Consider the following 25,997-nt stretch of genomic DNA (forward strand, 5'->3'; position numbering starts at 1 on the left):
CTCGGTCAAGGTTAATTCCCCCCGCCCCCTGCAGTCGGGCTTTTCTGGCATCTAAGTACCGTTGATTTAATGGCGCACCGTTTGTAGACAAGAAGGGTTCTGAGTACCGTGCTGACTTCATGGGGTTAAGCCGTGAAAGGAAACCCATTATAGGCACGGCACATTGTTTTAGGCCAATGTAATGTCCTGGGGGAGGCAAGGAGAGTTTGTTAGGTTGGGTATGCCCGTTTTCTCTTGAAAACGATCTAGCAGGGCCTACAGCAGATATTTTATTTTTTTATTTTATTTTTTTTTAAAGATTTTATTTATTTATTCAACAGAGATAGAGACAGCCAGCGAGAGAGGGAACACAAGCAGGGGGAGTGAGAGAGGAAGAAGCAGGCTCATAGCAGAGGAGCCTGATGTGGGGCTCGATCCCATAACGCCAGGATCACGCCCTGAGCCGAAGGCAGGCGCTTAACCGCTGTGCCACCCAGGAGCCCCTACAGCAGATATTTTAGTAAAGTAGCTGGCCACAGGCATAACGATACTTATGGATCACGTGAGTTCTCCTTTGCTTACTTGAGAAATCCTAAGAGCATCCTGTTAGTCCAAAGTAGACGTTCCGAGGTTTCTTTTCAAAGGAAAATGGCATGTTCTGCTTAAAACAAAAACAAAAACGCAACTGCATTTACCATCTAAATTTAAGGAAAGGCTTCCTGGAAAAAAGTCGAGGGATGAATTTCTTTCACTTATTTGAAGTAGTCTCTGGCGTTCCTATAAATCTGAAGGATGAAAATGAACCGCTTGCTATAGAAGAAACAGTAGCTGGGATGTGGGAAGAATCCTACGGTGGCTAATAAGACGTCTTAAGGGTTTGCATATGCAGAGGATAACCTTAAGCTTGAGTTTGATATTTCACGTTGCAGCTCACAAATGAGCTGCCTTTTATTCAAAGAACGCTGTTTCCCCGTGGGTGGGTGTGTACCCAGAGCGGGCGCGGTGTTGGTTTTGTGCCTTCTAAGGTTGACACAGGCAGTGGCGACTCGCGGCCACACCGGGGCAGCCTCTCCCCTGCAGGCGGCCGGGCCAGGCGGCTCGGCCCCGGGGAGCTGACAGCGTAGCCAAGTCCGGCTGGCTGAGCTTGCCAAGAATTTAAAGGGGTCTAGAAACATCCATGTTTCCCCCTTCAACAATTACGGCGAGCTCAGGGCTCTGGGTAAAGAGACCATGGGGTAGAGGAATGAACTGAGCGAGATTTTTTTTTTTTTTTCCTTCCTCAGGTTAAATGCCTTCAGCAACCTCCCCCCACCCCCCATGCCCAGGCCGCCCCTGCCCCAAAACAGAGGGAAAGCTGGAAGGGGAGGGTGGGTCAGCTCGGCAGGCCAAGCCCGCATCCGCAGCCCTCCTCTTCCCCCCGCCGGGCAGACCCGCCCCGCGGCCGGGTGAGCCCCAGAGCGCCGCTGCAGAGGCCTGCGGGTGGGGTGGGCGTGGGGGCAGAACCCTGCCACCCCGTGGCCCGCCCCCCAGGCCGGCCTGTGATTGGCTTGGGGGGCACGTGTGCCCGCCCCGGCGAGGCGGGGAGGGTCCCCTCGGGGCGCCGGGTGGGAGGAGGCGGAGGACGGGGCGGAGAGAACGGGGACCGCAGGGAGCGAGCGAGGGGGCGGGCGAGCCGGGTTCCGGAGATCCGAGAGCAGGCTTCGAGAGGGGCGGAGAGCGGCGGCCGGGCGAACGGGGAGGGAAAGCCCGGCGGGCTCCGCGCCGCCGCCCGCTGCACGGCGCTCTCTCGGGACCGCCAGCCCGCACGGCCCCGCAGCCTTCCGGGAGGAAGCGGCGCAGGCAGCGGCCCGGGCCGCGCTCGGGCTCCCTCACCTGCCGGCGTCCGGCGGCTCCCCCGGCGGGACGCGCGCAGGCCGGGCGCGGAGGAGGAGAGAAGACCGGCCTCCCGCGCCGCAGCCCAGCCGCACGGGAGCGCGTCGGAGCCCGCGCGGGGCGCCGGCTCCATGGCGACCGGGCTCGGGGAGCTGGTCTACGGACTTTCGGAAGACGAGGTGAGCGGCGTCCCCTTCCCGCCTGGGACTCCCCGGGGAGTTCCTGTCCCGCGCCCGCAGGGAGTGGGGACTGGGCCAACCCCCGGGGTGCGCGTCCCCCGCGCCTGCGGCGGAACCCCAAACGCGGGTGCGCCGGGTGGCCGGGGCCCGACTGGGGGCTGGTGCTCGGGCCCATCTGCCCGGCGCTCGCGCCCCCCTAACCCCCAGCGGAGTGCATTGTTTGTAAATAGAGCGGCGCGACGCTCTTCGAGCCGGGGTTCGCTCGGCCGCTTCCCCCAGTCTTGGGGGTGGGAGGAGGGCGCGTGCGCCTCTGTAGCCCCCTGGTCCCCCTCCTCTCCCAGCCGCGTCTCCCGGGCTCTTGGGCAACTTTCCGCCTTTCGCCCCTGCAGCCCGGGAGTCCATGATGTGTGTCACGTCTGGGTCTCGGCTGGGGGCCCGCGCCGCGCGGGGGAGCCCGGGGCCGCGGAGGAACCTGAATTGTTCTCCACCCCCTTCCCCCCGGAACTTTCCGGTGATAGTGTCGGCAAGTGCTCTGATGAGTGTGTGCTTATCACAGAGTGGGCAAGACGCTCGAGCTGGGTTGCAGAGTCGAAACCAGGAGTGTGGATTTCGGGGTCTTTTTGGTGGGGGAGGACGGCCAGCATGGTGGCAGGTGCTACTGGAAACTTGGAGGAAGCTTGCAGCCCTGTCATTTTTTCCCCCCTTCCAAGTATTCAAAGCCCGGCATCTCCGGGGTAGGTGGAGAGACAAAAGCTCAATTGATCCCCTTTATTAATAAAGCAAATCAAATAAGCCACGCCCCCAAGGCTGTAGGTTTGAGAGGAAAGAGCTTTGTTTTTACCCTCACTCTCTCCTCGCGGTTTCTCACTCCCCCCTTTGGAAACGATCCTGCTACATCGCTGCTTAGCCCTCTCTCGACCAGCCACGCTCGGCTCTTATTGGTGTGTTGCTCTGCCAAAAAGGGGGGTGGGAGGCCTGTCGCTGGCGCGGCGTGACCGGCAGGCTGGATGGAGCAGGTAGGAGGGGTTTGCCATCTGGCGGGGTGCGCGCTCAGGTCTGGCTCCCTTTTCGAGAGGTGAATTTACAACCCATGGAGCATTACTCAGCAGGGAGGTATTTCCTATCCTGGTTGTGCATTTCATGAAAAGTTGATGCCTGGAAATTCAAGGATTTCTGGCTTTCTCTTTCGTCCTCTCCTTTCTTTTCTGAGGTCCCCTCTTTCTCTGGTGTTGGGGGTGGGGTTAGTGGAGAGGCTATTATCTAGACCTGCCCACGTTATGGCTTCTCTCTCACCAGCTTTCTTGCCCTGGTATGGGGTTTGTGTGCGTGTGTGTGCTTTGTAAGTGTGTAATGAAATAGTTACCTTGGGGTGGGGAGAGTGTTGGTATGACTTTTTTTTTTCTTTCTTTACAGGGCTAGGTAAAGCTTGCTGTGGTATGTAGTTTATCAAAGAATGATCACAATGCAAATAATGTGTGATTTACATTTTCGATTATTTTGCCATGCTGTGCTCCTGTAAAATAATTTCCCTTTTTGGTGCAGTTACCTGGGGATGGGTGAACAGGATATTGTTTCTTTCACCCAGGGGGTTCTCCTCTCCCAGGCTTCTCTCCCCAGCTCCTCTACCCTTTGAGAGGCTTTCCCTTTCATTCTGTACTTCTCCGTTTAATTAGCAGCCCTAGATGGCAGGCAGTGAGCTTTTAGAAAGGTGCCGAGATACAGACATTCCTAAACAAAGGGCTTTTGAGGTATTGTGGGGGAAGACAGCTGCACTTCAGCTCTGGTCTCTCTTGTTCTAAATTACATGATTTTTAATAGCGCGCTCAAGAAAAATACATCAAGTGCTTTCGGAAATTCAGCTGGATAAACGAGTCCAACGCATGTCCCTGTTAATTCTTTGTTTACATTTATATCTAGTGTCACCATCTATCTAGCATACATCTTGCCTCTTTAGATGAGTTAACTCAGATCTTAACTGGTGTCCAGTGTGAAAGTGAAGGATAGAATATACACAGAATTGGAGTGTGTGTGTGTACGGGCTCACTCCTGTATGTTGCTAGAGGGGTGTTGGGCTGTGGGGGAACAGCACGAGGTGATGAGAAGACATTTTCTTTTTTTTTTTTTTTTCTTTAAGATTTTATTTATTTATTTGACAGAGATAGAGACAGCCAGTGAAAGAGGGAAACACAAGCAGGGGGAGTGGGAGAGGAAGAAGCAGGCTCATAGCAGAGGAGCCTGACGTGGGGCTCGATCCCACAACACTGGGATCACGCCCCGAGTCGAAGGCAGACGCTTAACCGCTGTGCCACCCAGGCGCCCCGAGAAGACATTTTCTTGATTGAGTGATGGCAATGTTGCGAGTACTGTTGAGTTCCCCAGTCACATCTGTTGTCTTTTTTCAGCTTCTCCTCTCAGTGAAAAAAAAAAAATAAGGCAGGGCTGTTTTGATGACTTCACATTTCTGTGGTATTTGCTTTTTATGGGAGGTTTCGCACCGTCAGGTTAGCCTTTGGAAAATCAGAGAACGCCTTCGTAGAATATTAACAAATTGTTGAATTTGCGCAGCTTGTTTTGTCCCCCTGAATTAGTCAGTGTAAGAAAACATGAGAGATCTTCACGGGCTCTTAAAGCAGACCGGCTGCTGAAACCGGTGGCGGGGTTGGTATTCCAGGGCGTGTTAAATGAGTGCACTTCGGTTTGCACACTGCGGGTGCTTTGGAACATCGCACCTGAAGATACTGTGATTGGCTACATAAGAGTTACCTTACACATCTCTGAGCAAAGTTGGCACCAATACCTAGAAAAAGTCAGTGTTTTCATTGGAAGTCGATGGAAAGCATTGTGTATTTGGAGTGCGCTTAGTGTCCTGTCCCATCTCCGCAGGATGTCTCTCGCTCTAAGTACTGCTGGTGATGGAGCATTGGGTGGGGTGCTGAGACAGGACCTTGCTCCTAGGTCCCTCCAGCTTGTCGAATGAAAGGGGTTAAATAGGAGCTTTGCTCGTGTGAGTGCACAGACTTTATTTTTTGTGTCTTTCTGGCTGAGGTAGCGTTCATAGCTACTGATTTAAGTCAGGTCACCTTAGGGAGACCAAATTTGAAATTGCGGTCAGATGACGGACTTTGGTGTTAGAGAGATTAGCAAATTAGCAGAACTTGTGATGCAGGGCCCAGCCTCAGATTTGGTTTGGAATCAGAGCAGTTGGACTAGTTGCTGCATCTGGCTTGGTTCCTTGGCGGTTTTTTGTTTTGCTTTTTGTTTTTATTTTATTTTTTTGGCAGTCGGCAGCACATTTGGGCAGTTTACTTGGGAATGTTATTGTTAACTTCCTGAGGTCTTTTATTACAACGTCTTAGAAAGGTGTCCTTTATTGAAAAGATTTCTGGGGGAAATAAAGGCTCAAGTCTGAATGACAGCTTTCTTACTAGATGTGGCAGTTTTTGGGTGGTTACAATGAGGCAGATGTATAGAAATGAAGGCCAGGCTGACCTGGGATAGTACTTTGACACCCTCCCTCTGTGTTTTATACAGACAAGAATAGTTAGTTGGCTAATGTTTCATATTGCCTACTCTGCACCTAGCAGAGTTAAGGCTTTACGTCCTTGCTGTCTCATTTAATCCTCAGGACCCCCCCTAGGAGGGGTGCTGAGATTGACGGATGAGGACTGGAGGCTCAGAGATGTTAAGTGACCTGCATAAGGACACACAGGAAGTGACGGAGGCAGGATTTGAACTCCATTCTGTTGATAGCACTAGTTTTCAGCGTTCTTCCTCATTCCAAGTGCAAGTGTCTTTAAAGGGCTTCAGAGCTAGGTTGTTGAGGTTGATTTGCAGTGGAGGTAAACGTCAGAAGTTGTAAATGGAAGACTTCTAGGTCTGCATCGACCAGGAGGCTTGCTTAGTATGGTCTCTACTGTGTTTCAAAGCTTGGAAATTTTTTCAGAAAATGGCAAAAATCTGACCTCGCTGGGGCTCCATTCTCACCTGCCAACAATTAGTGGGTCCACGTTGTGGCCCTGGAGATGGGATAGCTGTGCTGTAGTTGCTAGTACCCCCACTCCTCCTTATTCTTTTAGGGTTCCTTTTACTCGCTAACAAACCTGTAAGGTTAAACTGTTGGCATAGGTATATTTTCTTGAAAATGCTGTCAACTTTAAGATGCAACAGGATTTTATGGACCGCTAAGACAAAAAAACTGGTGTTGCACTATGATAGAACATTAATTTTGTGAACCATCCTTATTTCAGGGTGTTTTGGAATTCCTGACTCTCATTAGAAACCTGGGATGCCCCTGGACAGTCAGATTTAGTACGGTAGTCATTCAACACTTTTGAGTCAGTTGCTGGTCAGGTTTCTTTCTGCCTTTCTGTTTTTTGAGAAAAGGGGTCGCATCCGGGAAATGCTCCTAACTGGGCATTGGCAGAGAAGACGCGGGGAGCCTACAAGCTAGACCACCTGAGTAGCCATCTGTAAGGAATTCAGGGTAGTCGTTAATTTTTAAAAAGTGGTCTGTGTGTATTTTCAAGAGATTACTTGAAACCCTGCATGCTATCTTTGCAGCTGTGCAAAACGATCACAAGATTGCTTTTGGAAATTAGTTAAGATATTGTTTGGACTAAAGGTGGATTCTGAACAGCTGTTTTGTAGAGGGAGATAAAACCAGCGCATTTCTTCCAGCTCCGGATGCTTGAACCGAGTCTAGCCGTGCTGCGTGGTGTGCTTTATGCCTAGGACGCGAGCATATTCCAGTTACAGTCTGCACTGTGATGGCTAACATTTAAGAAAAACCCTCAAAGGGTCTAGGTTTTACTGTGACATTTAAAAGCGATTTTATAACCTGGTGAATATAATGTATTGTCTTCAAGTTCTACTCTCATTCGATTTTTATTTTCTTCAAAGGCTCTAAGGCATTTGTGGAAACTGACATTTTAATTTATATTCGGTTTTCTTACGTCAGAAGGTTTTAAATGATGTCATTCCTGAAAAGCAGTTTCCTTAACTTAAGAAATAAAAATAATTTTGTTCAAAGGGGCGAGGACTGGCAGAACAGGAGTCCCCAGCCCATCCTGGTTTCTTTACCATAGCAGAACACAGTTTAAAGAGACGTGGTTGAATGATACTTGGGCGTCTCCTCAGTGCAGTGAGGACCCACATCTCCAGCAAACTTCCTTGCAAAGTTGTTTTCCTGATACTGGGAGCATCAGTATGCTTGCCGTATATTCTCATAGCCTTCACCAAGCCTATCTCCAGGAAGAAATCCCTGACGTTAGAGAATGATGTCACACATTATTGCAGCAATGCTTTTGAGATGCTATTAAGTTGTCTGCACTCTTTGTGAGGGAAGAAACTTCATGCTCGTTGCTAGTTTACCCTCCTTCCTGCATCGTGCAGTTACTTAACACAGAAACGTGGTAGTATGTGACTGGTGAAAGAAACAAATCAGTTTCTCTTTGACAGATTGAGATCATCTTAAAATTTTTATTTTGAGTTAAAAGGTTTGTTTGAACAGATTTTATTGGTGCCCTTGAATTTTGGGTCCTAGATGAATAGCAGCAAAATGAGATTTTAACTTAAGAGTTTTCAGGTGTTTTTGATGTTGTAGGTCTTTGAAGTGTTTTTGGCTTAGTGATCTATTGGCAATAAACTATCCTTTTGACAATCCATATTAAAGAGGATCAAAAAAATACATGAATAATGATGAAAATGAGTATTAGGATAGTCAGATTGGTGAAGGCTATATGAGAAGGGTAGCCAAATGTTACTTTCTGTTTTTGTATTGTTTCTCTTCCAGGTCACCATATAAGCAAATATATCTCGCTTTCTGACTATAGGTGGCAATGTTTGTACTGTTTCATGATGCTCCTCTTGGTTGGGGAGTTGCCTGTTGGTGGAATATAGAAATGAGAGCTGAATTTAGAGGTGAAGTAAAAGAAACTAGATTTAGAAACCAGTATTTCCCCACAAACTAAAAAAAAAAAAAAATTGTTTAGTAAAAACATGTAAGGTGATTGTCAATGTGAGCAGTATCAAGAAACATCCTTTTATCCAGGGGCTATTAAATTTGGAAGAGGAACAGGCATTTGGATCTGGGGGGAAAAACCCCACAAACACGCACACAGAAAAGTTCCTTTGAGAACCATGGTCACGTCCTTTGTTCTTGGGTGCATAGGGACTTCTAAAAAAAAAAAAAAAAAGCTAGTTCTGCACAGACTGTTCTGGAATTGTTGTCGTTGACTTTGAGGAAGAACTAATAATTATCACCACTCCTGAGTATTTGATTGCTGGAGAGCTTCTTGATTCCTGAGGTAAGACTGTGGCTCAGGCTCTAGCAGAGAGAAAACCAGCGGTGGAAAGATCTGGGACACTTAATTTCATGAATACGTAGGACCTCGTTAGAGGTGTAATGATTTGTTTTGAACCTGAGTGGCCTGAATGCTGGCTATTATTGTAATACCTTTAGGTGAGGAAAGCTATATTCCATTAGCATATTTGGGGTAACTAGCTTAAACTCGACCCTCTAGGTGACTTTTTCTCTCTGACTCCAGAGTCCTGTATTGATCTGAACTTGCCAAGTATAATGGTGAGACTCTCCGATTCTCTCGCTGTCATCAAATTCAGTGTTGGGTGACTTCTTGGCAGGCAGGCATCCACTGAGAGATTTTGTATTTTTAAACCTCCTGTTCACCAAGCAAAAGGGGCCATTGAAAAGTGACTTTGTGTTTTAGGAATTTTTTTTTTTTTTTAAGATTTTATTTATTTGAGAGATCTAGAGAGCACCAGTAGAGGGAGGGGCAGAGGGAGAGGGAGAAGCAGGCTCCCTGCTGAGCAGGGAGCCCAATGTGGGGCTGGATCCCAGGACCCTGGGATCATGACCTGAGCTGAAGCTGTTTAACCGACTGAGCCACCCAGGCGTTGGAAAAGTGACTTTGTTTTTAGTGTAAGACGCTGTGATGTGAAATCCAGGATGGAACTTGGAAGGGCTCGTAGGGATCGTGGTCCCATGAAGGGGATAGTGGGGCCATCGCTGGTCTGGGTGGTGTCCTGTCACCTGCGATGTATCCACGCTCCGGTGGACCGAAGCTTCCCGGGCACATCGGAGTGAAGTTTGGATGGATTGCATGAGTGACTCAGGAACATGTCTGCCTTCTGTCTGCTGGGTGGAGACCGTGTGCTCTTTCTGCCTCTGTGCGTGACTGGCCGCCTCCCGCGGATCCCCGTGGGGACCCTGTGGTGCAGCGACAAGGGCTGACTTGTGCCTGTGAGTCTTGGTCTGGCCTCTGTTAGCACGGTTTGCACTTTCCAGCTGCATCCAAGGCCTGGCCCTTCTCGTCCTCCGTGGATACAGCTGTGGATCGTGGTTTGTACTGTGCCTTTGGGAGCGTGCGGTGAGGCCGTACTGGTGCGGGGGTGAAGCGCCTTCGCGGCAGGAGAGCATTGCCGTCGGGGAGGGTCTCCAGCACGTTCCTGTCTGGCGGGAAGTCCCACCAGATCGCCTCTGTGGCACATCTGTTGTGAATTAATGTCTCGAAACGCAAACCTAGTTTTGTTCAGTGATCTATAGGATTTCAAATGTTCCATGGACGTTTTGGCAACTGTGTTAGCCTGGGGACTCTGACGGAGACAGGCTTGGGTCAGAGGTAATGGAGAAGACGATGATCTTCTCTTCGGATTTTTCCTCTTTATATGAAGATGTTTGTTGAATGGGTCAGTTTCACTTACATGAGTATGTCTTGTTTTTTTTAAATACTGGAAGTTATTCTAGTCTGGTGCCATCCCCCCTCTTATCCCCACCCCCCCCAAAACAAAAGCAAGCCTAAGCTATTTAGAGAATTTGCTGAGTAAGCTCTCCCTGTGTATCTCACGCAATTAAAAGCTCCACATACTTATTCCCAAATCTCCCAACTACCTTTAGAACCAGAGTCTGGAGTCTGTTGAAAACCAGTGCTTGCTCCCCGCCACCCCCCCGCCCCCGCTCCATTTTTTTTCTCTCTCAGTTAATAAGTGATTCATCTTCGGTGTTAGTCTAGTGCCAACTTCATCTTTGTCAGTTTGGGTTGGAAAGGGGAAGGAGTGTGAGGTTTAAAGAGAAAGCAAAACCGAGAATCCGTTTGCTTCCTTTTATCCTCCTCCAGTTCCCTTTGTGCCTCAGGCTGGGGTGTGATCATTGACTGCAAGCAGAACCGCAAGCAGGTCGTTCCTAAATTTTGAACCGGCTGTCGATCCTCCCGGTCCTCCCCGTTTGTTAATAACGCCAGAGGGTAAATGGATGTGGCTTTTGTATTAAGCTCTGTCTGGAGGGAGCTGGACCCTGTGTTATCTGAGTTCTAGAGTATGTTGATGCCGATAATTGAGAAATTGCCTTTGGAAGAGATGTCTTCATTTCCCTGGCTGTTATTAGTGAAAGAGAACACGTTGAGCTTGGCCTTCGGAGCTTTTCCTTTCCTTCTTTGAGAAGTGAGGTAGAGAAGAACATCGTGCAGCCATGGGGTGACTGGCAGGGTGGGAAGGTATTGGAGAATATTTAAAAACGTAGAGCAGTCACTACTCATCTAACTGGAGAAAGCAGGTTACAGAGTAGTGGGTGCAGTCCCATTGTGCTTAAAAGTATTCATGTATAGGAAAAAAATGACTGGGGATGTATCCCAGGATGTTCGTGGTGGTTATCTTTGAGCAAAGGGATTTCAGGTGATTTTCATTGCCTTTTAATGTTTTTTCTTATATTTTTCTACAGAGAAGTTTTTCTTAATATAAAAGTAAGTTTCAAAATGAGATAGAAACCTCCCAGATACTTGTAGTACTTCAGGCTTTGGGTAAAAATGAGAGCACTTGCTGAGAACAGATACTGATAGTGTGTGTTCCATTGAATGTAAGTTCATCGAGGGCCCGCCGTGTGCTCTGTATTTAAGGATATCAAGGTCGTCTCGTTGCCACTCGTGCCTTTGAGGAGCTGCCTGCCAAGATGGGAAGCGGAGGGATAGGTGAAGGATGGGACATTGTTCAAAGTGACCAGGAAATCAGACGACTTTTCACTTGTAGCTTGTAGAGTGCAGGTCTCGTTTTCTCCACCGTGGACACTTCAAATTTGTATTTACGTCCTTCTGTGCATTACAGTTGCATAGAAGTAATTTAAATCTTTAGTAATGTTTTAGGTTCTCTGAAATTTTTTGTGTGCATTATAAAAACCAAACTGAAACCTGTTTTTTTTTTTTTGTGTGTGTGTGTGTGTCTTTGGGTTTTGCCTTAACGTCTTGCTGGTGCAGCCCTGAATCGTTTTAGATGTCAAAATGGTGCTGTGCACAGCTGTGGTCGCCTGGGCAGGTATCTAAGTATCTGGGAGCTGCTCTTCGTTTGGCCTTGGAGCAGACTTGTAATGTCCATATGGTGTCAGTACATCCGAGTCCGTTTCATGATGGTCCCTTCCCAAACAAAAGGGTGCAGTTGACAGATGTCACGTTATGTGTCATCTGGCCCTTGTCTCTGTGTGGCCCCCCCCCCCCGCTGCTTTTAGTATTTCTGACATAAGGATGCATCTTACAGTTGATCTGTGTGCTTAATGTGGTCGTGGGTTCCTTGCACTCATACACACTCCCTCCTTCCTGTCCCCAAAGTTAACAGCCTACAGAACTGTGGTGCTTGAGTTGGCCAATCTCAATTTGTGTATTATGGTAGATTATTGATAGTTGTCATGGAAATGAACGTTATCTCTTGCTCAGTTACGATGGGTCTGTTAAGCGCCCACCTGGACAGTAAGGACTGTGCCAGCTCGGTGGTGTCATTAAGGAATCAAGTTCCATTCTTTACTCCACTGTCGAAAGTCTAGCCCTTTTCAGAGACCTACAGGTTCTCAGGTGGCTGCGAGCGGCAGCCAGAGCCGTGTTCTTTTTTCCTGCTTGCAGAACAAAGAGAATGGCTTCCTGTGTCTTTCTCTTAAGATTAAAGAAATTTCATTCCCAGAAACACCCAGGCAATCTCTTGTGTTCCATTGGTCACTGAAGCTCCTATCTGCTTATCTCTCAACTAGCTAATAGTAAGGAGGGGATGGAATTCCCTTTAGTGTTCTAAGGGTCTACCCCTTGAACTAAGGTGAAGTCAGTGAGACCCTACGGTCCACCTGTTGGAAAATTCATCCCCCTTCAGATACATACACCTTCAGAAATACCCATGGCTCCCCTTCTCTAGGGAGGCAACCCAGATATTCATCTAAGTATTGCAAGGATCTCTAGGTGACATACTGTCCCTTCTCTTACATTTGAAACGGGTTTTTTTGATTGTTTTGGTTTTTTTTTTTTTTAATGGTCTAGTGATTTATGGCTGAATAGGTTAGGTCCCCCAAACATCAGCCTACAACGGTAAAGAAAGAGTAAGATACTACAATAAACTTCCCACTTGGGAGAGGGGAAAAATCAGAAAACTCAGTGTGGTAGCTGGTGGATCAGGACTAGCAAGGAGTCCTTGGCTTGGTCAGCTTGCCTGGCAGCTTCTGGCTCTGCTGGATTATGCCCAGTGTGAGGCCCTCCTATGGTCCCTGTCCTTTGCAGCTGCATCTGGATGGGGCTGGGGCTGGCGGTGGCAGACTGCCCCTTCCGGCATCCTGCTGGGTGTGAGTTTGGGGCTTTAGGGTTGTGTGTTGGGGGGGTTGAACGGCCGCGGACTAGCGTCATCAGAACCTGAATGTTTGGCAGTATTGCTCCTGTGAAAACTTAGCGTCTGAGTTTTTTTGCTTCTCGTCAGTTCCTTGGGCTGATGAGAACAGCCAGCGACCTTATCTAGATGAAGTCTCTGGTTCTGGGAATTTCTGTGTCTTAGTGACTGGTCTCCTGCCCTGTTCATTCCCAGGGCTTCTGCCTCAAGGCAATTTGAAAGGAGCCTTGAATGAAGAGGCATACAGTTTGGGTCCAGGAGCCAGCCAGGCACTTGGACCCGCTCTGCCTTTGCTCTGCCCATTCAGAATGACCAGCTTCCGCAGACTGGGACCATGGGACCCACAGGACCCTCTGCCTGCTCCCCGATGCAGCCATTTCAATTTTATTTATAGCCCTTTTTTTTTTTTAAGATTTTATTTATTTGGAAGATAGAGCACAAGCAGGGGGAGGGAAAGAGGGAGAGGGACCAGCAAACTCCCCACTGAGCGGGGAGCCCAACATGGGGCTTGCTCCCAGGACCCTGAGATCATGACCTGAGAGTCAAAGGCAGACGCTTACCCACCTGAGCCACCCAGGCACCCCTTTATAGCGCATTTTATACAAAATCTGTTATAGTTAGGGCTCTTGATTGCAAGCAACAGTGACCAATTCTGATGAATTTAGGCAGAAAGGGATTTATTGAAGGCATTTTAGATAGCACAGAAGTATCTGTCAAGCTGGAGACCTAGGCCTTAGATAGCAGTCAGGGGCCAGGGGAGGCTGGGCACCCCACATCCCAGCGAGAGAATCCCGGCTCCCTGGCACTGAGTGCTGCCTCCGACCCCGTCCCGCCTCTGTCTCCGGAGGCTGCGTGGCCGCACTCCTCCTGCTGGGGCTGCACCAGCTCTCCTCTTTCTTTCTTTCTTTCCTTTTTTTTTTTTGAAGATTTTATTAATTTGACGTAGAGAGACAGCCAGCGAGAGAGGGAACACAAGCAGGGGAGTGGGAGAGGAAGAAGCAGGCTCCTAGCGGAGAAGCCTGATGTGGGGCTCAATCCCAGAACGCTGGGATCACGCCCTGAGCCGAAGGCAGACGCTTAACGACTGCGCCACCCAGGCACCCCAGCTCTCCTCTTTCTCACCCGTGTTGGGGGTCCTCGCCACCACTCGGGTTCAGTGATTCAAGAGAAGAGCTTCCAAGACCCAGACATGGTTATACTCACAGTTACGGTTTATTACAGTGATAGGATACAGAGCAAAATCCAAAGGAACAGCTGCCTGTAGTGAGGTCCAGAGGAAACCAGGTTCTGAGCTTCTGGGAATTTTCTCCTGGGGGCGGCACACGGGATGCGCGCAATGCCTCCAGCGGCCGCTGTGACACCGTGTGTGCCATGTTGTGCACCGGGGAATCTCTGTAGAGGCTCCGCGCCCTGGGGTTTTCTCGGGGGCTGCTCCTGTAAGCACCTTCTCTCCAGCACTTACTACCATTGCAGACGCCAGGAAGGAGAGTCACTGTTCAGCCTAGACTGCGTGGTGGGCACAGTCCAGGCACCATGAGCACACTTCTCATTTCGGGGACATTTTGTATCTGTGGAGAGAACCGTTGACCGTCCGAGTTCCCAGACACCAGCCAAGGGTCAGTCTGGAAAGCCGGCCTTTGCACGGAGAGCAGTCTTGGGCCTGCTGCACTGCTTCTGGCCTGCGTCCGGCCTCTCGGAGGCCTGGGCCAATCTCGGTCATGTGCCAGCCGCCCTTGCTGCCAGGGGAGGGCTACGAGGGGTTTGTTCCTCCCTTCTGAAAGTTTTGGTTTCTGTCGTGGGAGGTGGGCCTGGCTTCCCACCAGAAGTCACACTGTGGGGGAGCCCCAGACGTAGGAATGGTTTTCAGACACTGGGCAGCACAGCGTCCCCCTCCTCAGAAGAAGACCCTGCTCAGCATGAATCAGGCCCATTGTAAATGTTAAATGAGCGTTCGTGGTAATGAGGCGATGTGGTGTGTGTTTTGAGCATTTGCCATCCCTGCATCAGGGAGAGGCTGTGACATGTTTTTGTGTCCTAGAGGAGGGCTGAGTGCCCCCCCTCCCCCAGTCTGTAGAGGTGCGGGCCCTCTCCAGGGGCCTCATAATAGGGGATATGATTGGGGTTGAGCTGAGAATGAATGCCGTGTTGCCAGCTACTTGAGGTTTGGAGACAGAATATTCTAGATGGGTAATAGTGAACAGGAAGGCCCCAAGATAAAAATGAGCTGTAGGAGCAGAAAGAAAACCAGAGTGGCTAGCAGGTAGTAGGGTCAGAGAGGGGGATGGAGGAGAGATCGGGAGGGCCATGCCAGCCACTGTGGAGGGCTGGGGTATCCTCAGTGCAGTGGGAAGCCATTGGAGGGTTTTGGGCAGGGGAGTAGCGGGATCTGGGCTGTCGGGCGCAGGACAGGAATGAAAGCAGGGAGGCCAGTCAGGGAACTGTGGTATTGGTCAGTGAGGAGGTGTAGCAAGCCGGGATTCAGGGCCTGGGGTGGGGAGGTGGAATGGGTGGACTCTGCATAGGCTGGGGAGGGGTTGCTGGGACTTGACGGTTGCAGAGACAGGACCTAGGATTTTGGTGTGAGCAATTAGGGAGGGAGACGAAGTCGGGAGATCAAAAAGGTCTGTGTTAATGGACTCAAAGTAATATAGCTACGAAGCTTTGGGGGTGATGCCAGCAGGCACGTGGATATGAGTGTCTAGACCCCAGTGGAGCTCTCAGGGCGGGGATGGGACGTTGGGGCTCTTGGTGTCTAGTTGACATTGAGGCCTGGGACTCGGAAAGGTGAGGACTCGGGTGAAGGAGCTCACAGGCCCTGGGCGAGGAGAGTGGCTACTGGGGTGGAACTGGCCAGCATGGCTGGTGCTGTGGGGGACGAGTGGAGTGCCTGGAGGCCTGGGGGCAGATGCGTTGGTGGGTTGGGTGAAAGCGGAGGGGTGGGAATGGATGCAGTGGAGAGGAGAGTGGAGACACGTGGGGACTGGAGGAATTTTGCTGTGAACATGAGTGGAGACCTGTGGCTGCCAGAGAGCAAGGAATGGGTCCTGGAGGATGTTTTCTGAAGTTGGGAGACCCCAGAGTGTATTTGTGTGCAGAGAGGGAGAAATTGGTGCAGTAAGGGGGTCTGCCTACACAGTGAGCTTGGTGTGATCACAGCTGTGGGGTTTCTGGGCCTGCTTTCGAAACCATCTCTGGTTGTGTTGGCATAGGGCGACCCTTCAGCTGCCTCAGGCCGAGGAGGTGGAAATGCTAATATGTCAGTGCTGCCCTCCTTCTGCCCAGCGAGGGCCAGGTGATGGTGGACAGGGGTCATGAGTATAAGTTTCCCTACAGTTGGGAAGGCACGGAACACTGAGTCAGCACCACACACACAGCTGCATAGCCATGCTGGCAGCCTCGTGGCAGCCAGTGCCACGCGATGCCCACCTAGTTCATGCCTCGTGAATGAAATCACAACCCAGGATTTTAAGATGCACAGAGGAGAATTGAGAGAGTTTCTTCACCTTTCAAATGGGATATCAAGCTTGAGAAGTACCATTCTAATTTGTGGTTGATAGCCACAGTACACGTTCTGGGGTCCTCGACCTTCTCTCTCCCATTGCCCTGACTCTTCGAAATGCTTTTATAGGCTTATATTTTATATATTCTTTAAAGCAATAGGATTTATATTTTATATATTCTTTAAAGCAACTTAGTCTTGTTGGAATGAGGCTGGTCTTAATACACAAAAATGTGAATAATCGGAGGAAGGGGGACACCTGGGTGGCTCAGTCAGTTAGGCATCTGCCTTTGGCTCAGGTCTCGATCCCAGGATCCTGGGATCCAGTCCTGCTTTGGGCTCTTTGCTCGGCAGGGAGCCTGCTTCTCCCTCTGCCTGCCGCTCCCCCTGCTTGTTCTTGTGGTCGCTCGCTCTCTCTGACAGATAAAATCTTAAAAAAAAAAATAATTGCAGGAAGGGACAGGAATGCCCACTAATGGCTAGTTTTATGGATAGGATGAGGTGGGTTGTTGGCAAGTCCAAATCCCATAACCTCCCTGTCACTCCAGGAAGGAGCACCTGCTCAGTTTTCTTATTATTGTGGTGATTTTAACTCCTAGGCAACAAGGACCATGCCCTTCTTTGCCAGGCAGCCTGCATTCTGGAGTCTGCAAAGTGGCGTTTCAAGCAGGTGCTCTGGTGTGGACAATGACAGTTTCAACCGGTTCTTTGCCCTTTTAAGAATCTGTGGAAAATAAAACCCAGGGTGTGTCAAAGGATCAAAGGCGAGTCTGTGCCCTTCTGTTGAACGTATTTGCCTCTTTGGGGCTTGGAGAGGCAAGCGGTCTGTCTTTTCAGTTAGAATTTTACCTATTCTCCTTCCCCCAAATTCTAGGCGATGGCATAGACTAGAAAAAAGGGATAATCTCTATGGCATGAACAACTTAGGATTCAAAAAGGTCTTCAAAATGATTTTTTTTTTTTTTTTTTTTTTGCCAGCTGATCTGATGAGGTTGTCTGATTGCAGGTGTCTTGGATGGAGTGCACACCTCCCGGGCCTGATGTGGTGCTGGGGACGGAGGTAGCCAGGGGCATGAGGCTCTGGCTCCCGGAAAGTGTCTGATCTGTTCGAGAGCAGCACGCAGACGGCGGTCGCACGCGGTGGTCTTTGAAGTAGCGGAGACAATTGTATGGGACTTTGCTTTGGGGTCTGGGGCGTGCAGAGAGGTGGAAAAGCCAGCCAGGGTGTCCAGCTTCACAGTGAGCTTCTGAGCTAAGTTTTATTTATTTTTTAATTTTAAAGATTTATTTTTAAAGATTTTGTTCATTTATTTGAGAGAGAGCGTGTGGGCGCCCAGAGAGAGAGTGAGAGGGAGAAGCAGACTCCCCACTGAGCAGGGAGCCTGATGTGGGACTCGATCCCAGGACCCTGGGATCATGACCTGAGCCAAAGGCGGACACCTAACTGACTGAGCCACCCAGGTGCCCCCGGAGCTGAGTTTTAGATGAAAATAGGCAAACAGCTAAAATTTGAGCGCTTTCCGCATGCTAGATGCTGGTATAAAGGTCTTACAAAAACGAATTCTCTTAATCTTCACATCAACTCTTTGAGATGGGTCCTTCTAGCTCCTTTGTACCAGGTCAGGGTGAGAAACTGAGGCACAGAGATGGTAATTGACTTGCTCAGAGCGTCACAGAGCTAGTAAGTGGCAGAGCCAGGACTTGGATCCAGGCAGTCTGGCTTGCAGGATCGTGGGTGGGACCACCATGCCTAGGTGTCTCAGGGCAGTTCTTCAGGGAGGGGGAGGAGGGCACCACGCAGGCCCTGGTGGCCAGACCAAAAGGCAAAGAGGAGGTGGCTGTGTGTGGACAGCCTGTGGACCTTGTCGAAGAACTGAGTCCCCATCCTCTGAGGCCCTTTGGGAAACTGGTATTGATTTGTGCTTTTCTGGTGCTCACCGTGCGGCAAGGGGAGAGTCGATGTGAGGTGAGTCACAGTAGGCGGTCACGCAGCTGGCCAGGTGGAGAGGGTGGTGATGACTGTGGGAACCAGCAAGGGGGACAAATGCAGGAGTATTTAGGACACGGGTGGCATTGGATTGGTTAGTGGTTGATGAGGTGAGAAAAAGGAAGGACTCTAAAATAATCACCCACGTTTCTTATTTCTGGGGGCTACATGGATGGGAGGAAGGGAGAAACCTACATTTATTTCTTTTATTACTATTAGTTTTAAAGATTTATTTAGTTTAGAGAGAGTGCGCTTGTGAGTGGAGGGAGGGACAGAGGGGGGAGGGAGGATCCTTGAGCAGACTCCCCACTGAGCGTGGAGCCCTACGTGGAGCTTGATGCCAGGATCCTGAGATCATGACCTGAGCCGAAATCGAGAGTTGGCTGCTTACCTAACTGAGCCACCCAGGTCCCCCGAGACCTGCATTTCGTGCATACCTAGTATAAAGGTTCTAAACTGGGGGACATGTCCCCTCCAACACTTGGCAATGCCTGGAGATATTTTTGGTTGTCATAACTTGGGAGGTACTACTGGCGTCTAGTGGGTTAGAGGCAGGGGATGCTGTGAAACATCCTACAAGGCACGGGGCGTCCCCCACCATGAAGAAATACCTGGTCCCAAATGCCAGTAGTGCCAGGGTTGAGCAGTCCCACTGCAGTGTGTATCAGTTTTACATCACTGGCTAGCTTAACCCATGAACCAGTCCTGAGACATTGTACGTCCCGTCTTTCACAGTTTCCTGTAAGAAAACTTACAGGGGAACAGGGCCAAAGCCAGGGAGCTAGTAAGTGCCAGAGTTGGAATTTGAACTCGTGTCTTCTGTCAGAATCCAGACACGCCTTCTCTATTCTCCCTGCTGCATTTGTTCCTGCAAAGGAAGAGGCATGCCGGACCGTGGGGTTCTTTTTCTGTAGCGTGGGCTCCAGACTGGAGGAGGCAGGAAGGAAGGTGGTTATTTATACACAGCTCTGCATAGGATCAAATAGCTCTGCGTTTTCCGATCCTGAAGGTCTTACAGTGAGGATTTCACAGAAATACGATCATTGAGACGTTGGCTTCCCCCTGCAGGTCTAAATATGGGAACACATACTATCTTTTCCTTTAAAAATACTACTGTTAATTTATAGTAAGATAAAACACAGGAATTTTAATTCCAAACCCTGTTTATTGCTTGTGCCTATGAACTATTGCAGGCCCCCTCATAGTAATTTAATTACTAAGTATCCCTTTGGGAAGGGATAACATGAAGAGGGGAATTTGGAAGATCCTATAGGACTGCTCTGGATTTAGAGATAAATGTAAAAATACATTGATTTGTCAGAGGTAAGGAGCCCTTTTGAGAATCAGCTTGTTTTAGTGTGATCTAGAATGACCGACTGGCTTTTGGTAGCTCAGGATACAGTTGCTAATTTTCTAATGGGGTTTCTAATTATTATCCAGCTCCTGGGCGGATTTTGGATGTATTAGCAGCCTTCCTTGGTAGCTTGTGACATTGAACCCTCCATGATATCCTATTATTGATATTTTCAAGGTTATATATTTTAAAATCTAGCCTTGGATGGTGATGTGATGGAGGCTGCCCCACTGAAATTGGGGTCGGAACTTTTATGGGCATGATTTGTCTGTTTACAACAGTCCTTGGGTTGTGTGGTCTTATTTTTTTGCTGGCCACACGGTGCCCTGGTGCTTGGACTGCTGGGGCCATTTGGTGAGCATGAAGTTTCTATCATTCACCCATTGGATCTGTTGTCCTGAGACAGATGGGGTCTTCAGTCCAGCCAGCGCTTTGGGGGGAGTCCTGTTTGCCGCACCTGCTAATCTCTTGTCAGTTCTGCTGGAAAGTCAGTGCTCTAGGGAGTACTGAAGGGTGATCCCATCATGGAGGTTGGCAAGCCAACAGCAGAGCCTCCAGCTTTATGTTGGGGGACTCACGTTCGCAGTATGGCACACATGGATACAAAATGTGGGTGAAAATGATACAAGGAGGACTTAAAACTTCCTTGTTGGCTGCCATCTTGGTGTTAGTGGTAGCTAGCCTGGATTACACCACATTCAGCATTGAACTTGTGTGGTTTCTGCTTTTCAGATCCCTTGTTTAGGTTCACAAGCATAACTCAAAAGTAGTTATAGGAAGTTTTGATAAACTGAAGGCATGATCAATGAAAGGAACTCTTGTAAGTATGTCTCAGTATTGAGGCATAACCATCAACATAACAAACATAATGTTTATTCACTATATTAATGTTAATATTACTCAGTGCTTAACTGATTGGGCTGAGCTTTTTTCTGCCCCCAAGATTTCCCAGTGAGGAAGACCTTATTCTCTATTGCTTGCCTTGGGAAGAACAGTTAATTGCGGATTCCTTTTTGGGATGGGAAGACTGCAGGTGACATGATAATAGTATTTTTTAAAGCTTTTATAAAGTAGACCTCCTTTAGAAAGAAAACATCAGTGAGGCCGCCACGTGTTGCCTTAAATTATTTTTTATTGTAATGCTTCTTAAAATATGTCTTAACATAAAAGGAAAAAAACATGTTTATATTGCATGTATCACCATAATGATCACTAAAACCAATGTACAGATTGATTACAAATCTAATTCCCAGCCTAATTCAGTTGAACTAGGATTTTAATGTGACAGGTGATGCTGTTTTGCTAAAACCACAGCTCCCGGATCTGTGTTCAGGAAGTACCTTTACTTCTGTTGTTCAGACTTCCGCACTAGAGCGCAAAGATGTCTTGTTAGCTGGAGACCCAGCAAGGTACTGCTGCCATCTTGCCCGTGAATACAAGCACCGAAATCAGTGGGAGTACCCAGTTGCATGAGGTGGCCATGTAGAGGATGTCGAATGTGCTTGTATTAATGCGTGAAGGTCGTCATTGCCGGAGGCTTCTGTGCAAGGTATGGTCCCTGCTCTCAGAGTCACATCCAGCAGGGAGGGAATTCCAATGGTGGGTGGCGGAGCCTCTTTGGGAAGCTGATGTGCTCTGTCCGTTGGCTCTGTTACACAGCTGCGATGGGTCAGAATGTGGGGGACTCTCACCTGGCCCCAGCAGTGTATTGTCAGTTAGATCTCATACGTCTTCAGCGTTGGTTACTGTTCGATCTTGCACAGATCTTGCCTTTACTGGTAAAGATAGCTTGGTACTGAAAACCTCCCTGGTAAAAGAACACAATTCATTCAGTCTCATCTTTCCATTCCTTAGCAGCCCTTTTCCCACTGTCACCATCAGATGACCTTGCCGATTTTCCAAGTAGTAAATGCTTTCATTGTATTTTTCTTTTTCAAGGCAACCAAAAATCAGTGATTGGCTCCGGAGTCCCTGGCATGGCAGAACTCGGGTCCTTGGGTCCTGCACAGTGTGCAGCTGGGGCCTCAGCTGCACAGACTTGCACACGGTTCCTGAATAGCTTTGGTATTCTTGCCTAACATAATGCCTCTCTCCCTTTGCTTTTCATCAGGGATGACCATAAAATAAGGAACATCTTCTTAACAGATCGCCTGGATGCCCCCCATCCAGATGAGCATTGCCATTCAAGGTGGTTTCTTGGGAAGGTAACTGTAGGTCAGTGAATTTCTTAGAAATCCTTATTCTGTCAAAACTGCCTTTTCAGCCAGGTTACTGTCCACATTAGCCTCGTTGCCTTACAGTAACACCTCATTAACATGCTCTTAACTGGATTGAACACTCTTCTTAGTCACTATGGTTGGCTTTGAAGCTGTTTCTGGAAATTAAATTTATCCCCTGGGAAAGCATACTTGCCCGCCACTCAGGGTGTGGATGTAACAGGGTATGGGCTCTGATGGCAACTCCTTCAGGAGAGGTCTGAGAAGGTGTTGAATGAGGACTTTCTGTTGAAATAAGTGTTTAGAGTCCCAGGGTGGCTGAATGGCATGCCAAGGTTGTTCGTGCTGGGTTCAGAAGGAACCGGCCATATTCTTTAAGATGCGTATCTTGTAGAGTTAGTATCAGGAGATAAACTTCGTATAAATCTTTAACAAAAGTAAAAGCAGAAATCACTGAATTCTCATACAGTAGAACTATAGACCCATCCCCCCTCTGTGCCCCCACCCCCCAAGTCACTTTAGTTGTCTATTTCCTGTTACCTCTCATGATATTTTTGGAAGCCTTTTGTAAATCCTGTTTTGAAGCCTCTGTTTTCATAGAAGTTAGGTGGTTTGGGGTTTTACTTGGGACATTGATTTTTAGGCACAAGGAAATTCAGTAACTGCTGAGCGAGCACTTTCTCCTCGAATGCCACATGCCCATTTGGGGATTGGGTTGATTTTTGTGAGGTTTCTAAACTTAGATCCCTCCTACACACCCACAGTGGATTCAGAATTTGTCATCTTTCAGTGATCCTTGATATGCTCACCAATGTAAGCATTTTAAAGGCCCTTTCTTTTAAAGTGAGCTTAAATGCATTTTCAGTGTCTGCCAAGAAAGAACAGCAGGGGAACAAGGGAGGGTTCAGCACCACCAAGCGGAGCTCTCTGGAAGCAAATTGGTGTGGAGACTCGCGGTGCAGGCTTATGGTTTGGGTCAGGCAGTATCTAGTCCTAGTTTAAAACAGGTCTGGGTGAAAGTCCACATTCATCTTTCAGGCTGGCGTGTGTTCGAACCCGATTTTGAGGGTGTATGTGTGCATCTAATACCACGATGACCTTGGGCCGTGAAGAGCGACCATTAAGGGAAATGGTAGAAAATCCTGGTATCACTGCACAACTCTGATAGGGTGTTTTAGCTAAGAAATTGAGCCTAAGCTAGGAAGTAAGAAGAGTAGCTCTGAGGACTTTGCAGTACTTACAGTGCTGTCATGACCGCCCACATGTATCGTCCTTTCTAATATCTAATTCAAGTCCCAGTGGAGCTGTGAGTAGTGGAAGCTGGAGAGAGAAATGGCATTACAGTGTTACGCAGATTGGAGGTGAAGTGAGGTGACCTGGGAAGTTGGCACTTCTGAGCCAGGCTGGGAGTGCGAGGATTCTAGAGGACAGCTGGTGGTGGCAGCAGGGGGAGTGCAGGAAATTCTGTGTCGAGGTGGGGGATTGGACCCGGGGGTGGAACTTCCTGAAGGGCAGAGTGGGATTGCACTGTTTGGCAACAGGGCTGCACAATTCTTAAACACAGAGAACAGAAGCATCCCGATTGCTGTTCTCAATCCTGATTTGTTTGTAGGCTTGGCAGAGAGAAAGAGGATTGTTACTTGCAAAGTGGAGGAGCTCGGTGAGGAAACGAGTAAATATGATTCTGGTAAGTGATAAAGGAGATAAACGTCAACAGATTCTCCCACGGTCGTGTGTGAAGTGTCAGGCACTGCCTGAGCACTGATGCACGGAGGACCGAAAGGAAACCTACAAGGAAAAATGTCCGCTCCCCACTTACTCTTTCTCTTTTTTCCTATTACTCATCCCAGAAAGGTAGACACTTAAGAGAGGCCAGTGAGGAGTTGGCTATGGACCAGGTTTGGCCCTGATGTGATGGGAAGGCCCTGCTGGTAGGAGACAGAGTGGGGCCTCTGAGGGCGCTGGATCTTTAATTCTCCGTTTGAAAAGGGTGTGTTCTTCTGAGCTCCTTGTTACCCACTCTTCTCTCGAATTACGAATTACGGTGATCTCCTCGTGCCCTTCCTCAGCAAGTGTTAGCAGCAGCATGAGCACAACTGTCACGGCTTTGTTTCCACAACTTCTCAGGTAGCGGAGTACCAGCAACGTTAGAGTTGCCCTTGGGGCCGTCTTGCCCAGAACGGACTCTCAGAAGTTGAAGTTGCTGTAAATTCAGCAGTGTGGGAAAATTCTTACTAAAAGCACTCTAGATTCTAATCATTTTTCTCTTTCCTAAGCTGAGTGTTAGGAAGCGGTTGATGCTAGGGATTCCCCGGGAAGAAAGTTTGGCTGGCTAGAAGGCAGTGTTTACAAATTTTCCACGTCTTCCTTGTGTATACTTTTAAAGTAGCCGTCTCTCAGAACACGAATAGGAAGTGTTAATGTTGTGATGCTGGGTGACTCAGTTATACTGAGTTTTAAATGGTGGCAAATACTCCACTAACATTTCAGGCGAAAATAAAGAGAAGGGCCGTAGAATTCCAGATGGGCAGAGTAAGGGCCTCTAAACACGGATCCCATAAATGCGTTGAGAACGATGGCAAAAAGCTAACAATGCCAGCTTTTTCAGAACTTTGCTAAAGACTTGCAGCAATTTGAGGAATAATCATTTAAGGAAAGCAGTGAGGTCTCTCGGTAGGAATAGTGAGCCTCAGTGGGAATGGTGGTGTTTTAACTTGTGTTAATCCCATCTCCCCCACCTCTCTCTCTTTTTTCCTTTTTTTTTAATGATTTTTTATTATATTATGTTAGTCACCATACAGTACATCTCCGGTTTCCGATGTAAAGTTCGATGATTCATTAGTTGCGTATAACACCCAGTGCACCATGCGATACGTGCCCTCCTTACTACCCGTCACCGGTCTATCCCATTCCCCCACCCCCCTCCCCTCTGAGGCCCTCAGTTTGTTTCTCATAGTCCATAGTCTCTCATGTTTCATTCCCCCTCCCCCACCCCTCTTGCCCTGGCTGCACTGTGACCTCGAAAGCTGACAGCCTTGCAGGTATGGTAATTGTGAAAACCAGCAGTCTAGAAGCCACTGGATGGGGCAGAACAGAATTTCGTAGCTCCCTAAAAGGCCTGCTCCTGCAGGAAATGTCAGTATCTGACTTGCGTGGCAGCTGGCTTAAAAGCTCCATTCTTCCGGCTTGTCTTTATTTGACCTGACTCCATTCACTCTGTGTCAGGGGCTCTACTCACTAAACATTTGTTGGAAACAGTCAGATGCAGTTGTTTAATCACCGCTCCCTGAAGATGCTCTTGCTAGTCAGGGCCAGCCAGTAACTGACCAAAATATCCGATAAGAAAAACCTGAGAATGGGCAAACCTGAGAATGGAATGTCCATCAAGGGCTTTGAAAAACTCCAGCCCGTCTCTCGGAATTTACAAGGCTTTGCACGTGCCCAGGAAAGACCTGAGAAGACCCTAAGTTCTCACCTCTGGCTGCCTTGATGTTCTGTGCAAGCAGAAGTGAAGACTAAGGGGGAGTTACACACTGTCTGACAGGGCACCGAAGGCACACCCCCACACGTACACAGAAGCCCTTGGTAAAGGCTGGAAGGTCATTGGTTCAGCGTCGTCATGCCATCGTTGGCAAACCACTAAGTGAACTCAACAGAGACTTCAGGGACTGTGTATGACAAAAATAGAGACTTTAGTGATTTTCCTGGACTGATTCTGTAACAAGAACAACAAACCCGGGGATCTATAATAATTCTGGAAGCTGATTTCTAGAATTGAAACATTATATTCTTTGAAGTGTTTAGCTTTCAACAGAAAACTACGAGATATCCAGAAAGGAAAGGAAAATAGGGCCAGCCCATACAAAGGGAAAACAGTTAATGGAAACAGTCGTGGAGGAATCCTTGCTGTTGGATGGTCTACACAAAACTTAAATCAGCTATGATGGGTATGTTTAAAGGACTACAGGAAACCATGCCCAAAGAATTAAAGGAAAAAATGGAGTGATTTGTCACTAAGTACTGAATGTAAGGAAAGGTGTGGATTATTAAAAAAAAAAAAACAACATTCTGGGGGCGCCTGGGTGGCACAGCGGTTAAGCGTCTGCCTTCGGCTCAGGGTGTGATCCCATCCTTATGGGATCGAGCCCCACATCAGGCTTACTCCTCTATGAGCCTGCTTCTTCCTCTCCCACTCCCCCTGCTTGTGTTCCCTCTCTCGCTGGCTGTCTCTATCTCTGTCAAATAAATAAATAAAATCTTAAAAAAAAAA

General features: G+C 48.5%; 1 protein-coding gene and 1 long non-coding RNA gene across 5 annotated transcripts in view; both read left to right on the plus strand.

Moving 5' to 3' along the window:
• Positions 1-1,600: 1,600 nt before the first annotated feature.
• The window catches only part of NEDD4L (NEDD4 like E3 ubiquitin protein ligase), a 339,881-nt gene continuing 315,484 nt past the window's right edge, over positions 1,601-25,997 (plus strand). For 2 of the 3 annotated variants that reach the window (XM_034642727.1, XM_034642728.1), the window contains exon 1: positions 1,602-2,030. In XM_034642727.1, the coding sequence (XP_034498618.1) occupies positions 1,983-2,030 (48 nt within the window). In that variant the 5' untranslated portion in view covers positions 1,602-1,982. Of the gene's footprint in view, positions 2,031-25,997 lie in introns of all 3 variants that reach the window. The other variant, XM_034642726.1, reaches the window with a different exon arrangement.
• The window catches only part of LOC117796021, a 50,119-nt gene continuing 42,581 nt past the window's right edge, over positions 18,460-25,997 (plus strand). The window contains exons 1-3 of one of the 2 annotated variants that reach the window (XR_004620326.1): positions 18,460-21,060; positions 21,622-21,725; positions 23,340-23,414. This is a non-coding gene — a long non-coding RNA (uncharacterized LOC117796021). The remainder of the gene's footprint in view (positions 21,061-21,621; positions 21,726-23,339; positions 23,415-25,997) is intronic. The other variant, XR_004620327.1, reaches the window with a different exon arrangement.

Source organism: Ailuropoda melanoleuca, chromosome 14, assembly GCF_002007445.2.
Source record: "Ailuropoda melanoleuca isolate Jingjing chromosome 14, ASM200744v2, whole genome shotgun sequence".
Taxonomy (NCBI): Eukaryota; Metazoa; Chordata; class Mammalia; order Carnivora; family Ursidae; genus Ailuropoda; species Ailuropoda melanoleuca.